This window comes from Osmia bicornis, chromosome 6, assembly GCF_907164935.1.
Source record: "Osmia bicornis bicornis chromosome 6, iOsmBic2.1, whole genome shotgun sequence".
NCBI lineage: Eukaryota > Metazoa > Arthropoda > Insecta > Hymenoptera > Megachilidae > Osmia > Osmia bicornis.
Genome location: NC_060221.1, coordinates 496,082 through 513,826, shown reverse-complemented (window position 1 = coordinate 513,826; position 17,745 = coordinate 496,082). Strand labels below are relative to the sequence as shown.

At 35.8% G+C, this 17,745-nt stretch overlaps 2 protein-coding genes across 4 annotated transcripts in view; one reads left to right on the top strand and one right to left on the bottom strand.

The window, feature by feature from the left end:
• The window catches only part of LOC114879627 (pickpocket protein 28-like), a 38,463-nt gene that overhangs the window by 2,346 nt on the left and 18,372 nt on the right, over window positions 1-17,745 (top strand). The window lies entirely within an intron of this gene.
• LOC114879626 overlaps window positions 1-17,745 on the bottom strand; it is a 43,121-nt gene that overhangs the window by 18,478 nt on the left and 6,898 nt on the right. Inside the window, exon 2 of the mRNA XM_029194700.2 lies at window positions 1,027-1,259. Within this exon, the coding sequence (XP_029050533.1) occupies window positions 1,027-1,259 (233 nt within the window). The remainder of the gene's footprint in view (window positions 1-1,026; window positions 1,260-17,745) is intronic.

Genomic DNA, 17,745 nt, shown 5'->3' with positions numbered 1-17,745 from the left:
ATTTGCACGTAATTAAAGGGTGAACTTGAAGCACTAGATTCGCGTTCATTAAACTGTAGAAAATTATTACTCCGTCATTAAACCATCTTTAGAGTGAAGAGTTTCCTATAGAGATAACTGCAATCCCTTAAAAGAGCTTAAGATTGATGAACCGGAAAATTAAATCTCAGAGATAAGACGTTTTAGGATGAGTGATATCATCATGAAGATTGTGTAACTTTCGGAAAATGCTTAATCCCGAATTTTATTTAATTGAAGGAAAAAGAATTCAGTTACTCGTAGGTTGATTATAATCGAAAATTAACAATTTTCCATTTATGACCCGAGAAAGAAACGCGATTGTGATCCGAATAGCTAGTAAGCAATAAAAATAATAAATGTTAGTTGTAAAATACAGATTCAAGCGTATTGAAGCAGTGATTGCATATCCGGTGATTTCAAATTTCAAATGACTCGTACGTTAAAACCGTTGATAGACATTTCGTGTACTTTTCGTGCAGCACGAAACGCAAGTATAACTTTCTTTCTTCCTGCTCACGCCTCCGGTCTAGATTCCGGAAATTAAGCTTGAACTATCCAAAGGTACTTGTCAAATCTTCGGTATATAGCAAATATTAGTATGGTGTAAGTTATACGTCTAAGAAAAGTGATTATTCGAAAAGCAATTAGGATATAAATTAATTAAGGAAGGCAGTATATTACCTATTATCACTTTCAATTATTATTTTTACAAGTCAATATTAGCATGCGACGACACTGATAAGTTGGAGCATCCTAATGAAAAAAAAAAAAAAAAATATATATATATATATATATATATATGGAATATACCAAGGGTCGCATGGACGACATTCCATCGCAAGATATCTTGTCGAAAGTGTCGCATAAATGGCATTCCGTCGCGAGATATCTTGTCCATAGATATAAAAGGGTTAAAATGAAAACACCATCTGATATCATTTTTATACCGGAACGTTCAGAAGAAACGACGCGGTTGACATTTCGTATAAAAGAACGGTGTCTCACCTTTGAGTACATCAAGCTGAGTGGTAAGCTCATGGCAATGCTGAGGATCCACACGAAGATAATCTTCAAAGTGACTCGTCGCCTGGTTTTGTTGCGACCGAATTTCATGGGGTAACGCAGACTTAGGTATCGGTCCACGCTTATGGTGCACAGGTGCATTATGCTCGCCGTGCAGAATAACACGTCCAGACAGATCCAGACGAGACAGTAGATTGACGGCAGAGGGAAATATCCTGAAATAAAAATGAATATTTCCTCGTTAACCGTGACAGCTCGCTGGTGCTATAACTTTTAGAAGCGCGAGGTTAGTTGCATTATGACGAAGTAACGCGAAATTTTAGAAGGATATTCCTTTCCTCTACTTTTCATAAATTCACCCTTCTGGTAGAAACTTTTTTTATATCCAAATTATAACTTCAAAATGTTTCAACATTTTAAGTGCAATTTGCTTGATTACTTCTTGGTCATTTGGGCTTTTTAAATTAAATTGGGGCTCTCTTCATAGTCCGTCTGAGGATTAAACCATCCAGCAGAAATTTGAGATAATTTTCAAAATATTAAGTCATTTCTCAATATGTTAATGAAAAACCCCTATACCTTCGGATTTATTCTAACGAAGCAAAATTGTTCAATTATTTCACTGGCTAGGCTTTTATCCCAGTCGATTTTTCGTCATCGAACCGGAATAATCGGGAAACTTTGCAAAATATTTGGCTAGCAATTAGGAACTTTGGATCTGGCTGCGGGTTGATTCGCGCAAAAAAGCGCGATGTTCGAGAATTGATTGGAATCTTGCCACGTTTTCGCATCCGTGATTCTACATACCGTGTGCAGTCGTTTCTTCCGTAATTGGATTTACACCCGACTCGATGCAAATAATAACTTCCCCTCGGTTAATTCACTTCCATACCTGCACTTTCCCCGAGCTGATCTATATTTCCTTCGAGCACGTAATGAACGGTATCGCGGCGCAAGTAGTGTGGGTCAACGATAGGTCGCACGAAAGGAGACATCGACAAACTGACCTGACCAATTGTTTGCCTTTGGTATTACAATTTATTTCAAACCGATGATATTTTTTACTAATAATAGCAATGCCATTATTTATTTTAATGCACTGATTATTTAATAAGTCATTATTCAGATGACAATTATTGTATTTTCCATTTGATATTTTATTGAATCAATTAATATAATACAATTTTCTTTTAAATTTCTTCAAATTATTAGAGTGTATTAAATTGATGTTATGGGTTACCTCTGACCTACACAGGATTCGACATTTTAACCAATCAAAGCTTTAGGGTGCTCGTAACTATACTACCCAGTATAATGGCGTTTCTTTTGTCAAAAAGTAACAGAAACTATTTCATGTTCGTAGCTCGGTTTCGGTGATCGTTAAAATTAAATGCGTCTCCCTTTCGAAGGTAAAAACGACTATCCGTTTAATGATATCGCGCAACCCTCTCGTAAAAGGAAACGGTGCGTCAAATTTATCGTCAACTCGCAATTACAGACGGTGATAATAAAAACAAACGAGTATGTTTCGTCTAAATAAATGACTCTGTCCCTCGACAACCCTGTAGCAACGTGTTTCGCGATACAAGATTTACGAATTAAACCACGAATTTTAGATTCTTGCATTTATTTTCATTCGCTATATTACGCGTTAATTGCAATTTGGAAATTGCCAATTTAGTGGTGTACATTATTGAAGCTTCGAAATCTAATTCTCTCAATCTCTTTTTGGATATAAAGGGAAATCGAAAATTACGAGATCTATTGATCCCATAAAATATTTACCCTCCACAAGCTGATTATAAATGCTATTTATATTAACAATGATATTAACCTTATCAGTGTGTAACGCTCATTAACGTAAATAACATTTATAATGAGCTTATAATCAGCCGATGATTGCCTCCCATCGAAGATTCAAATATTCGTTCAATTTTATTTTATAACATCGATTAATAAAAGAAATTTTCTGAATACCTTGAATAGCCTCTTTATTTATAGAGTAAATAATGTTCTACTTGTTTGGAAGGATCGCATGGTGTTGCACATTATAGAAGCCTGTTGTAGCCATTGCAGAAATGTCGCGATAACTTTTGCATTTGCCGAGACTGTAACTCATGAAAATAATTGCTTTGATTACTTTCATTTACGTTATTACAGTGACGTATATCGTGCCAATTTCATGTTTATGTACGCTTTCGTGTCATGGTAAAACAAACGTATCAAAATTAGATAAAAACTCGACACTGTACACCTTCTTGTTACTTTACATAATCAGTCTTACGTACTATATATGCATTTTAATCGCTCTTTCGCATCGTTATAATATGAAACTCGTTTTTATAATACCGTTGGGTGATTAGTATCTTATCACGGAGCAATTATCTTATCGCAAGATTAATTTGAGCTTCTAATGAATTGCTGATTAAATTATGTTTGTTTCTGATTCACTTCCTTTTTCCACGAAAACACGGAAAGCTAGGAATAAAAGAATAAAGAGCGTAACCGAGGAGGGAAGAGAAAATCGAAGAAATTATTTCATGCGAAAAATTTTAATTTTACCCTTCGAATCTGTCGCGCGTTCACCGGAAGCGAGATTTAATTTCTCGCTCGGCGCACGGCCGTAGAATCGCCTGGAGGATCTTTTAAATTCGTTTAATACGTCGCAAAGGATATTCCATTTTACTTGTCGCGTCTATCTTTTCGCGCCCTTGCGAACGAATAGAAGCGATGTCGGTGAAATCTAAATTGAAAAAGACCTCGTGCCCGTTAGCTTTGCCAGCACTTGAACGAATTCGCTTCTACCCCCGGCGATTTTCAGCGGTGCGCCGCACCCCGCCGGAAAAGCTCCAAAAACCTGCCCGATGTTTCGAACAGTTACTCGATTTATACTTCGATACGAGAATCGAATGCGATTTCAGCCACTCCGTGATTCGATAACTTTGATCCTGTGAATTTGCGATCCTCCATTTAGATTTTCTCTCGTGCAAAACTTTTGTTGCCAATAAAGTTTCTGTCGGGATTTGGAAAATTTCCTAATATTCTTCTCTGTTTCTTTTTTTAAGCACAAATTCATACCGATATTAATATTATTTTAAAAATTGCTAGAATTTGAAAATTCCTTATGAAAATTAATTAATTGAGGTAAAAGTTCCTCGGCTTGCTAATATCACTAATTCTTTTTATTCCTATTTTCTACTTTTATCTTATCCTGAATTTGCTACAAATTTCAAGGGAAGATTAGTACCTTGTTCCAAACAGTTGAAATCTGAAATTCCCATCCACTGATTCCAGCTACTTGAAACGATTTGCATAAATTGTTCGAAATTCATTACTTGCCGCTGAATGCGCTAGGTGGCTCCATCGCAATTTTACCAGTTATTTATCCCGTAATTTGCGAATCCAGCCATTCCGAAATTCGTCCTCGGGTTTCAAGGTACAGAGTTAGCTGGCAATTTCCGAATCTAGTTACTCGAATGCTACCGAGCACGAAATTATTCCGCAATTTAAGAAGCCGCTTACGCGAATATTTCCAGGCCACGGTTACCACGATAACCTAGTGAAATTATTAAAAAGAAAATATAAAGAGCAAATTTGGACCAGATAAAGCCCTTGCGAGTTACGATATCCTGTGTGGTAGCATGCTAACGCAAACGAACCTTGTTGCTATTACAACCTCTTGCAGAATAAAAAATATAAATATTTTTTAAGAAAGAAAACTTGATACACTCCTCTGTTTAAAAATAATAAGAATTTTCTTTCTCCCCGTAATAGTAAACCCTTCTGTGTTCCATTTAATTAAAAAATAAAAACGAAATTTCCCATCTGCTGTGGTAGGATTGTATAATTTTGAAATTTCTAATTTCTAATTTGATCTTGATGATGAATGTAACAATAATTGATTAATTTATTTTGGTTCAAATGAAAATTTTCATTTCTCCCACTTGCATCAATTTCACCAAATATTCTATCTCTTTCGAATCGTGTAATCAACTTTCTTTCACCCAAATACCCCTGTTATTTGCAACACTTTGAAATCGATAAGGGTAATTTTAATTTCGAAGCAGCGTGTTGGGCCATTTCACACTCACTGAAAGTTACAAACGTCACAGCAGTTAGAACCATTATCCTGTACAGCTTGAAATATAAAGCTGGTCGCGTGAAGATATTCGCAGCGGCAAAGGCGATAAGGTGAAATCTAAAAAGCTAAGAGAAAGCTGAGGACGCAAAGCGGGGCTATTACGAGGAACCAGCGAATATTGCTTTCGTACGACGGGAAAATTAAACGCGTAACCTTTTCGTTGCGACAGCAACCCGACCATCCGCTTCCTTTCTTCTTTCTTCTTTCTTCTTTCTTTTTGCGACACTTGCTCGACCGATCCTAATTAAAGTTAGCCGTCGTCTTCCTGGGAGGAAAGCATCCCACCGCCCTGGAGAATAATGCGAATTGCTTGGAGATGAAGTTATCGAACCGTTCGACCGAAACTAAATCCTTCTGCCAGTAGAGATTACACGAAACTCGTTGAAAGGACAGAAAAAAAAGGTAGTACCGTAATCATCTTCGATATTACAAGTACGTGTATCGATAAAAAATTACGTCTCTTCCAATTTCTACCAGCAAATCTTTTATTAATTCAAAGAATATGTTACACGAGTTGCGTTGCGAGAATCGGCATCGAGTTGCGTTTATACTATTTCATCTCGATAAATCATAGGTATATCAAACTATAAGCGAATGCTTATTTTCTATAACTACGAATAAATTTGAACATAACAGAATTGTAGAATAAAAATTTGCGCTTCGATCCGTTCAATGTTTCACGTTCGCTTGATTATTAATAACCGTGGCGCATTTAAAATTCATCGAGCGCAACTAATATTTATGAAAACCGCAACGTTTGCCAGTTTGTAACAATAAATCCGGTTGACTCTTCTGGACCAACGCGTTTTCGATAATCGATTGAACGTGCATACGTTTCCCGTTCAGAGAGGAAGAAGCTCGAAAGAGAAACGAGAAACGGAATTAGAATGAAAAGAACATCGTCGTTTCCGGTTGAAACGACCATATATCTTGCAACGTTTTCCGTCATATCAAAGGAGAAATTTATCGTTCACCAGACGTGCATCATAAACCACTACGTATCGATTATTCTGGTGCAATCAAATGTCGATCCTTGAATTGCTTTCTGACAGCTTCAGTTGTCTAACTAGACAAAAGAAAAATCTGTCCATCCAGAAATTTAATTTTTAAATAAAATTTTGTGGATTGTAGTCACTGGTATAGCAAGGATTCTTTTTGTAGGTCAACCTGGTTCACCTAGCTCTTACTTGCATTGTCTTGATTGCATTGCATATTGCATTTTCACTCCAAATATTAATTTTTACTAATTCCTTTTTTCTTTTTCTTTATATCGTATACTAATCGTAACTAATAGAATCGAGAAATACTACAGTGAGTGTGTAAGGGATATGTAGTTAGAGGATACTTGTGGAGTGAACAAAGGAAGGTTCGCGAATTACCATGACTTTGAACTCCCTTACGAATCTCGTAGCTCGTAGGCCGCTGCATATTGCAACAGGCGGTGCACTATGGCGATGGTGTGCATTATTAAGAAGTTTCTCTAACGCGATGGTGACATTGTTTCGGTTGCCGCAGCTGTGGCTGTTGGGAAGTTTCGACGTCGAAGGGGATCTAATAACTGGAGACAAGTAAATTCGTCTGGCTAACTTTCGATTAAGTAATTCCGTCTTTAACGAACCAGTCCACTTCTGTTATTTTTTTTTTTTTTTTTTTTTACATTTACTTGCTCGTTATCAGGTATTATGGAAATTCTATTCGAATTGATTTAGCGAGTTAACACTTTGATGACCTAATGAATTGCATCCTTGAATGTTCTAAGTAAATAATATTTAGTCGAATGAAAATTAATGCATTGTTGTTCTGAAAAGAATACAGCAGGATAAAAATGAGCGGTCGCTGTAGAAAAAATTTCTTGCACATCAAATAATCAGTCTCTCGTCCCATTTACTGTAAATGTAAGTCGAAATGATGTACAGTGAAAAAGATGAGAATGAAAGTTTTACATTTACCACGGAAATTTGATATGTTATCTAAAAGTTACACGAGTGCATAGAGAGTTACAGTCACATGTCCTCGCAGTAAAGTGGTTCGCCGTAGCGACGCCTCGAGAATGGAAAATCGCTACCAGGAAAAATAATCATACACGACTAGAAATTGAGTTTCCTAAGCGAAACGCAACACTTCTTACTGGATGGTAAATCTCCATGTTCTTGGAGTGAAATGATAGCGGTTAATACGCAAAGAAGGGAGGAATTAACCGGAGCTTCGTGTGTCGAACAAAATTACCATACCTCAAAGGAATATTCATAGACTGGGATTACTCTTGTTTACTGCGTCGTATATTATTCACCTATTGTTTTATCATATTCGTGACAAAGCTTACAATTCAAATATTTATGATAAATTCGGATTGTATTAGTTTAACTGAATTTCATGACGTAAAAGCAATGCCTTATGGCACTTATGGTACATCAGTTTGAAGCTTAAGATTTAATGAAAATAATTATGGAAATGATTCATCAAGAACCTTAGTACAAAATAAATAATACTTCTAAATTTGTATGCAGCAATATTCTTCGAACTTTAAGCTTTAACTCGAAGTATCATAAGTGGTATTTTGTACTACTTTTATTTACAATTGCAATTAACTACTCGAGGGTAATTAAAGACGAGATGCAAGTAATATTTTAACATTTTTCATTTGCCTCGATATTACACGCGTGTAGAAAATCATAAAGCAAAGAGTTAATGCGTTCTCTTTTGTGTAATATCTCTTGCGTGCTTCGAATGGACTGTGTTCCATGTTTTCTGTTTTTTTTTCCCCTTCAGAAAGTGGGATATTATTATTGGCTCTTTCTGAACTCTTTCGACAGATGGTCTTTATAACCTGTCACAAGCACGAGAACTTACAAGAAAAGTTACCCAAGTAACACGCATCGATTTTAATATAATACAGAAGCAGAACAAATATTTGACATAAACTTTTGAAAATATTTGATTTGTCTTTTTTCATTTTGACCAAAATAGAAGGGTAAACGACAAACTGAACGCGTTCACTTCTGTTTGATGAAACAAAGTGATCGGTGATTTATAACCTGGGCCAACCCGTCCATTCGGTAATCTATTTCTGGATTTGCCAGAACAAATGTCTCATGGGTCAATAGCCCTGCCAAATTGTGGACATTCAGAAGGCAGGACATTGGAGGAGTCCCTAAAGTATCGGAATCAATATATCGACCTGTATTTTTATGACTAAACGCGAATTTGAAATTTCCTTCTCTTGTGACCAACTCGAATGAAATGGAAAAATGATTCAAGGAATTATTCCGTATACATATACATTAAGTTTCGTTCAGTGCAATGTAGTAGCTAGAAGAGTAGAATTTATACACGTCTGACTATTGCTTGACTTATACTACTTGCTGGAATGAAAAAGGGAACATAAAAGAGGATTTCTCCAGGGAATCCAATTTCTTTTTATTCCTTATTAACTAATACTTACTTCTTCGTGTTTTCTATGATAATAATCTGATAGAAACTATTTGAATGTTATAAATAATCATAATAAATAGAACTGATAAGCTTTATTCTCTAAAAATTTCTTCAGTTTATTGAATTTCTTTTAAAATATTATATAATTAGTCCAAGATATAAATATCTGAAACTTTTCTGCAGTTGTTAAATTTTTAAAGGTAATTTGTCGCAAATGAACAAATTGAAAATTAAAAATGAGAGTTTCGTGAAAACGTAAAATCTTGTATAAAACAGAACCGAAGAAGGTGAATCTGATAGAAGACGTTTTACAAGAAAAGCTCGTGGGAATAATCTCTCTCGTTGCGAAGGAAATACGGCGAGGTCGGTTTTAACGTGGAATAAGTTGGCTGAGAAGTTGGTGAATCGTTGCCCGCCAGTCACGAACATTGAAGTCTCGTGGTATTTCGCGCGAACGAGAACGGAAATGGCATTAACAGGACGTCGTTCTGAGAAGCTCGTTGCCTATGAAAAAGTTCAGCAACACCGAGCCCCGGAAGATTCTTCGACTTTTTCGAATGTTGTCGCGTGCAAAACACGATTACTACCAAAGGTAACGCGAATCGCTTCGTCACGCCAAGACATTTTGCAGAAACTCTAATAAAATAACGCGAAATATCTTAGTATCTTTCCCAATTTTGAAATTAGTCAAGCTGTTTAATTAACCTTTTATATTATTTCTCGAGAAAATAATTCCTTCAGAGAGCTCTAGGAATTTGAAGTGTTTTAATTGTAAAATATTTCAGATTCTTCTTGAAATTTAGAAATTCTTAAGCAACTGAATTAATTTCTTATACCATTTCCTAGAGGCAACAATTCCTTCGATGCACTAGGAATTTGAAGTATCTACATACTTCCATCGTAAAATACTTTCAGCTTTTTCCAAGTTTGTAACTTTCTAAGTAGCTCAATTAACTTTTCATATCCTTTTTGGGGAGAAAATAATTCATCGAGAACTCTGAGAATGTTTAATATTTTAATGATGGGATACTTGAGACTTTTCCCAAAATTTAGAAGTTTTCACGTTGCTCGAATGAATTTTTTAGATTTTCTAGTTTCTGGGTAAAACAATTCCTTTATAGTCTTGGAAATTTTAAGTACTTTAATTGTCAGGTACTTTTTCAAACTAGTAATGAGACTAATCATTGATTATGGAAATTGTTAGAATTATGATTATGTACCTTTGAACTTTAGTCAAGAAAACATTTCATTTAAATTTCCTAATAGATTTTATGATACAAAGTAAGTGCTAACTGACAAGATAACACGTTATTGTACTCTGATGAAATATTAATAGAACATGAGACACACTGTTGGTGTAGTTCCAACATACATTTCACACCACATACGAAACTTAATTAGTTTACAGCGGTCTCCGATCCATTTAATTAATTTACGGTTCAACACGAACAGGCGAATTCGTTTAAACATATTGTGCTTGGAATCAAAGGTGTGCCTTCCTTTCGTAAATTTTATATTTTAAAATGAGAGAATTTTTCATTCTTCCAATAGTACAAAAAAAGAAAACTATTTTTAAGTGCGAGTTAGAAAAATCTCGTACTAATTTTTATTTTTTTTTTTTACTTTTTTTAAATATGAACGTGAAATTATGGTTGTACAGACAGTCGTGTAATTAAAAAGCTGAATCTTGATGTTCGTAGTGTAACGCAACGCTTTTCCAAGAAGTTTGCGTGATATCAAAAAATAATTTTACCGCTTTAAGCTGTGATAGCATTCTCTAACATGACATTTAACATCTAGATGATGTAACGCTTCCAAAATGGCACGGTTTAATGTCAGTCTTTTACGCAGAATGATGAACGACACTGTGTGTCATTAACAGTACAGACTGTAGATTAAGCCTAACCCTTGTGTAGATAATATAAAATGGATTTCTCAATATAGCATAAAATGAACTGCTCCAATAATTATTTCTAATAGCTTTTGTTTGAAATGTAAAATAAAATGAAATCAACCCTTTGCAAATGATATTATATTAAATGAAAAATATTCTAAGCTTAGACATCCTTTGTTCTCAAAGGGTTAAAATCACAGAAAGGTTCTTTATTTACTACAAGGTGTATTATTATTTAATATGAAATTAATGCTTCCATTAAAAACAATTAGCAAACGAACGTAATTAAAGTCCAACCATCGTCGTGTTCATTGTGACACCGGGCACACATTCGATCCGCAACATCCGCGCAGCTGTTGCGGCCACGGATGGACACGCATTTTCGTGGCTTCCGGCGAAATGACGGTGAAATTGTTGCGCCTGTGACGCGTCGCGTCGCGTCGCCACGATTTAACGGGAAACCCGAGGTGCTCGTTAACAATGCACCGGTTGACGGCTCGTTTCGCAGTGATAAAGTAATGAGGTCGCGGCCCTGCTTATAATTAGGGATCATCGATGAAACTACGACGACGCTCGCGTCATTGTTACCCGCCATACTTGCCAGTTTCTAACTAATATACTGTCACCGATGAAACTTCGTCTTTTGCATGTTCTTCGCGAAGTTATCAAACGTCCCAGAAAATTCGTATCAACACCTCGAACGACAGAGTAGAATAGTTCGTGTGTAGTCAGACATATTAAAATTGTAATTATATCAAGGATATGGGTATGATCATATCAGGATATGATTGCTTAATTTTAATATTGAAAGCTTGCCTTCTTTTTTCTTTTACTACATTTGATTATATAAAATTCGAAGCTTTGATCATCGGTGACCACCAACATTATTTATTTAAATAACCTTGATGAATAATTATATTCGTAACGAGGAAGAAAAGAAAGGGCGAAGGTAAAGGAGAGGTGCAGGGTTTTCCTTGTTTCCCATTTTCATTCGATTCCCTTCAAAATTTAATTTCCTTGATTGCTTTCTTTCATTGCTTTTCAATCGCTTCACACCGGCACAATGGACGTCTCGTAAACACAAGCGATTCTATTTTCTCATTCGAATTCAATTTCCTGATTTCATCCGAACTCTTTCGCGTCTGCTGATTATCAGTCGTCAATGGTGTTCGCCGCTTTGATTGAAATTACCTGCCGTACTCTTTTGAAACCCGGTTTCGCAACGAAAGGGACGGACACAGAAACCGTGGGGAATACATTTAACGTCGATAGGGAAAGCTCCGGCATCGGTGACGGCCGGCAGACGCATATTAACCATACAAAAGCGATGGAACGTCATGTAAAAGCGATATCGTCGACTCTTAATAGCACTCGCCACGAGCTTGAAAACGCAAATTAGAACGCTGCTTTCAGAGGATTTCACGTTGAAAGGAAACGTAGGTCGCGAATAATAAAGACTCGACTCTGATCCACTTTCCCTTGGATACATTGAAATTCATTATGGGAGAAAAAGTATACAATGCGTTGTCGAAATTTTATTTCTGTAAAGAGATTAGAGACCTGACTCGTGGTCTAACATTATTTCACGACTTAAAATTGATGCGCCACAAGTACCATTTTATGGTACTTTTATGTCATGAAATCCTATCGGACTTGATACATTTAAAATCAGTCACTATTTGGTGCAACTGGAAATCAGTGATTTTACATTAAGAATATTATTGTAATATCTTGCAAAATATTTTTCTTGCTTCAATCTGCACACATTTTCATAAGAAGATAATATTTTCACCTCCTACAGAGCATAAATACTCGAAATGTTAGGAAACCAAATCAGGTAATCTTGCATTTGACAAAACAAGAACTGTACACTGTTGGCTCGACAGCATTCGTCTGAACGAGTGTAATAAAAACTTGTATAACGATGTTTTTCGCTACCGTTTCTTTATCTGTCTCGGTATTTTGTACAGCCGCACAATTCTCTCGTAAATCGTGCTCCATCGGAACCAAAAAGCTGTAACAGTGAACAGTTGTAGGAAATTTATATCTTCGAGGGAAGAAACCAAAAACTATCCCGATTTATGGTGTAATTAAAACGCAGATACAACGATATCATTTACAACCCTTGATCATGGATTCAAGTTTCGCGTTGGTTTCGCATCTATTATTATCAGAAATTCTATTATTTTATTTATTATAGACTAAAATTATTGTAGTATCGTAGTTTAGGACCATTAACACGTTCTAAACTGGAACGTCACGGTGACATTTGGGACATTCAGAAATAATGGCACCATTTTCCCGCGGGCAGAAGAGACGGAAAATTTTTAGAGGTTCACCTCGATGAGATATAACCATCAGATTCGTAAATTCTTAAACGATCAAGATGGATGACGACCCGAATTGCCGAGCTATATCGAGAATTATATTTTTCACCAAGTGGACGTGGATAATGATAATGCAGAGGATATATCGCGGCCTTTGAAGACGCCGGCATTATGTTATCTCGGCTTGGAAAAGAGAAGCGAGAACCCTTTGGAATATTGGCGAGAAATATGGCGATTATCTTCTATCTCGATGGATAGGCACTTTAAAATATAAATGAACTTGAAAAGAACAATAGCTGCAGATGGGATAGACAAAATTATTTCTAAACAAAAAAGAAGATAGACATTCGTTTTTCAAAATGCTGAACCTTGATTATCACGAATGCGCTCTGCGTATCTTCTTTATGCAGATAGGAGAAAATCTGCGCGGGCAATTGTCATGGCAATGAAGGAAAAGCGTCTGGAAAACAGCCGACGAAGCAACATCTGCGTTGCTGCTGTTTTCTTCGAGCTCCTGTTCAAGTCTTACCAAACTTCAAGTTGTCCGCCACTTTGACGACAACTTTGCAAGCTCGCTTAAAACTTTGTGCTTAACGTTGCAAACTACCTACCTCGAACTGTAATGCATTCGTTGCAGTTGCATAGGGGGAGAGCTTAAACGAGTGGAATATTAGAAACGCGGGTTGTGAACATCTCTTTTATTTATTTTATTTTATTTTTCATTTTGTTTTATCATCATTTAAGTTTAAACATGATAACGCGCGTGTTCAGATTTAAACGTTTCCTTCAACTTGAATTCTCCAACTCGTCCGTTTTATTCGTCATCTCATGTTCGTTTCTTTACATTTCCAATGCTTGTATGAAAACGTCTTCAAGTATGACACAAAATATTCAGTTCTCTCTCTCTCTCTCTCTCTCTCTCTCTCTCGTTGCCGTTTGTTTTCCAACGCGGGAGGCGCATCAGGTTTGAAGATTTCCGAGTAAATAAAAGATATTGTTCCCGGAAACGCCTCGAAGTCACCAAGACGGAAACAGCCGATGAATATTTCACACGTTTGCTGGTGAATAAATTCACGAATAATTTCCTGCTTGGCAAGGGATTTCTTGAGAATCGATCTCAAGAGAACGTAACTATGTCAATTGAGTATAATTTATGATAATTTTATATTAATCTAAATGATTATCTTCTGAATTATTAATTTTTTCAATTATTTTTTCGAGGAAAACTATTGTGTTTCAAAATACGAAATCAAATCAATGTATTATTTTTTATTGAAAATTTTGAAATTTATGTTTTGAAAATGTCAGGATTGAAGAGCAACAAATAAGAATAGCGTTGAAAGCATATGGTGATACGAAGCGAGAAAGTTTGAAAGAATGAACAAAAAAGAAATTTGTTCGTTGTTTTCGAATGGAAGAAGTGCAGCTGCACTTTTCTCAAGCCCAGATGAACTTATTACGACTCTGGAACTTTCTCCAAAGTGTATTTCAACCGAGCGGAATTTCAACCACGGAAGATTCCCTTTTCGTTATACCTATGTAGTTCCCTAGCTGACTTCCGGAATAACTTCAGTAATCACAGTTATACTTGATTCAGGTTTATCTGTGAAACCCATTTTCCAAGCTAACAATCTATTTTTCACTGCACACCCGTCAAAGAATATAATAAAAGGTGTGAAATTTCATTACCATCAATATGCTGTCAATAAACTAATTACTGTAAATATGTCATTAACCCTGGATGGATCACACCTTTGACCTGTGTAATGGATCAAAAGAGAGTTGAAAATTGAATTAACACCAGTTTTCAATAATGAATTTAATCCGCGAGGATGAAAAAAGAAAATTAATACATAAATCAAATGATAGACGTTGATAATGGTAATACTAATGGAAATTTGAAAAATATTCAACTTTTCAATGACAGATTTTCAATTGTACCTTTTGTATAACTTTTACTTGAAACTTCTTCGACAGCTCGTACGTGAGAAATCGTTTCAGTTGAATTTCTTTCTCTCATTTCTCGATCAAAAGCATTCGAAAGTTTCGTGTTCGAGAAGTAGGCGTTGAGAATGAACTTTTCTTAAGAAGACACCAAGTTTTGTAATATTTCTTTCTGTATCGTCGAACGCACGTTTTTTCAAGTGCTTTGCATACAATTCCACGTGTATACTTATTGGCTGATCTGAATATCATTTTGAAAAATTATTATTTGCTAACAATCAATATTAGAAGTTCAGAAACTTCAGCATAGTTTCTAAATTAACTTCTCCCTTTAAAAATATCACTCGCCTTCGTCTGACGTGTCTGTAGATATTTTCGTGAACAAAACGCGACATTCTGAATCTTTAAATGGAGAATTGCAAAAATTCCTGCCCACTTGCCGTTTATATTATTCCAGATGCATCTGATATTCATTGCTGTTCTTACATTTTGCCTGTTGGTTATTTCGGTTTGTATATGACTTATAGAACGCAAGAAAAATACCGTCGGTTGGGTTGAAATGATAGAAGGAAAAGAGTTTCCCTGTGCGATTCACAGCATCGAAGAATTCTTTACAAACGTCAGAAATGCATTTTATATTGAGAAAGAGGTCGTTTTTCTACCTGAATGGTACTCTTACGTATAGAAGGTAAGATGAAACGGAATAATGGACAAGACTCGAAAGAATAGTGTTGTTAAAGTACTTCTTTGAATACCGAACGATGTTTGACGTTTGTTCTTTACTCGCGGTTAATTGTAACGATTCTTTCAGCATAGGTGGTTTTTAAATATTTTACGTACTCGAAGAATCCCTTGTCAATGCACTTTGATAATCGAGTATTCTGTGAAACCTTTGATTTTTACAATATTACATTATTTTTTATATTTTCCAAACTTCCAAACTAGTCTTGCTGCCTTTTTAAATAAATTCCTTGTGTAAAAATTGTGTAATATATTAAGAAGGAAGTAGATAGAATAGAATGCTTTAAGTTTTCACCCGTTCCAAGCCTTTCCAAGCACATACGTATATGACACCTTAATGGTAGAAACTTGGATAACGTTTGTCAAACAGTAGTAAGAGACGCGCATTAGTCAGACGTAAACAGCGCGGTTGAATAGCTGTGCAGTGATAACTGTCGCATTAGTCAGACACGGTACAAGTGATAGTAGGTAGTGTTCCGTGTTAGCAATGCACATTACTCTCTAGGGGAATGTTATCGCGGCACCGACCACGTGAACTATTTTGAACACATCTAATCCACGATTTGCATAATTTTTATATTGTTCATTTACGAATGTTCAGGAGAAATTTACGACGCGCCAGATTTCTTTTCCAACATTTCTTCCCGCAAAATAAATTTATGCGACCGTTGTATAAATTATGCCGAGATATGGAATAAATAATTTATTTCGGTGATGCGTAATTTGCTTGCTTTTATTCCCCGCAGAAAGATTTATTTGAAAACTATTTTAACTACTATAATATTAAAAATCAAATTTCTAAATGGATAGATTTTCTACGATTTCAGGATGATTGCTCTACCAATTAACTTCTTGAACAAAAGTAAATTGACTTACAGAATACTCTTAACGATCATCGTTTATTTATTACGTCATTAAATGGCAAAAGAAACACATTATATTTAGAATTAAGAGAAAGGAAAGGTAGTATCTTGAAATAAAGAAAAAGAATGATAAAAAAAGAATAAAATCAGACACCCAACGTATTAATCAAATAATTTCTACGGATATTAACGATCTGTGATATAGAGCAAGTAGTTCAAGGAGTACTAGTCAGACAGTGGTAAGCAGTTACACAATGTTGGTCGATCAGTGGTAGAACAATGCATTAATCGTCCGATAGGCAGACAACCACATTGGTCAGCATAGCTATCTGGCCGCATTTCTACGCAGATACGCTGATCGATTCACTGCCTCGTGGTCATTTTTAACCACCTACATCAATATTTATTAATCGACCGCTTGGATAACTTGAATAGAAGCATCGTGCTTGAAATTTTGTTGCTTCTTCCAGAAAATATCTTGTAAGAATAAATTTCCAGCCAAGTACTGGTAGCAAACTTGTTGTTAATAACTTTTGTTTTCTTGAGAAGATTGAAAATGGTTACGGTATGGAGGTAGTTTCGACAGAGTCAATAAAAATCAGCCATTATCGAAGGAAGTTGACCGAGGTGAAAAGGTTAAGCGTCTCGAAGAAGTTCCGAGTCACTTCACCAGATTAATCATTATTATCGGGAAAAGTGTCAGCTCGAGTGGTCGGTGACGCGTTATTGTCGCAAGTGGATCATTAATAATCGTTTCTCGTCGAACGGAATTCCGTGGCTCTCGATTCACTCGTGGGAATTCGCTTTTTACTCTTCGAATGCGATGAACCGAATGTCACTACATTCAGGCAAAATCTTCTAAATTAATATAAAAAAATGAACTCGATGAAAAATGATCACGGACATATTAAATACATTTCAACATTTCAAGATCCTTTTCTCTTAAATAAAATGACTTAAACCGTTCTACCGTTCATTTAAAATAATAAATTATTCTCTTTAAATGCTATAATATTCGAAGAAGAAGCAACAGGAGTCGACGACAAGTTTAACAAATAAATCAGAACAGATTGAATTCAAATTGCAAGAGTTTTGAAGTAGCTTAAAGGATGTCCAAGATAGAGTTATCCGATCGAGGCGTGAGTCAAGATAAACTCGAGGAGGGTTTGTTGCGAGTCCAGGAATCCAGAAACGGATCGAATCGAATCAGAGGGGATTAAATGTAATTTAAGAGGATCGCTGGCCATTCGGTCAGATTGCTGTGTAATCGATTCAAATCGAGTTCCAGCGGATTCAAGAACATCGAAACGCAACGTTTTCAAAGCAGCGCATTCCATCGTCTACCTAATGGATCCTCAT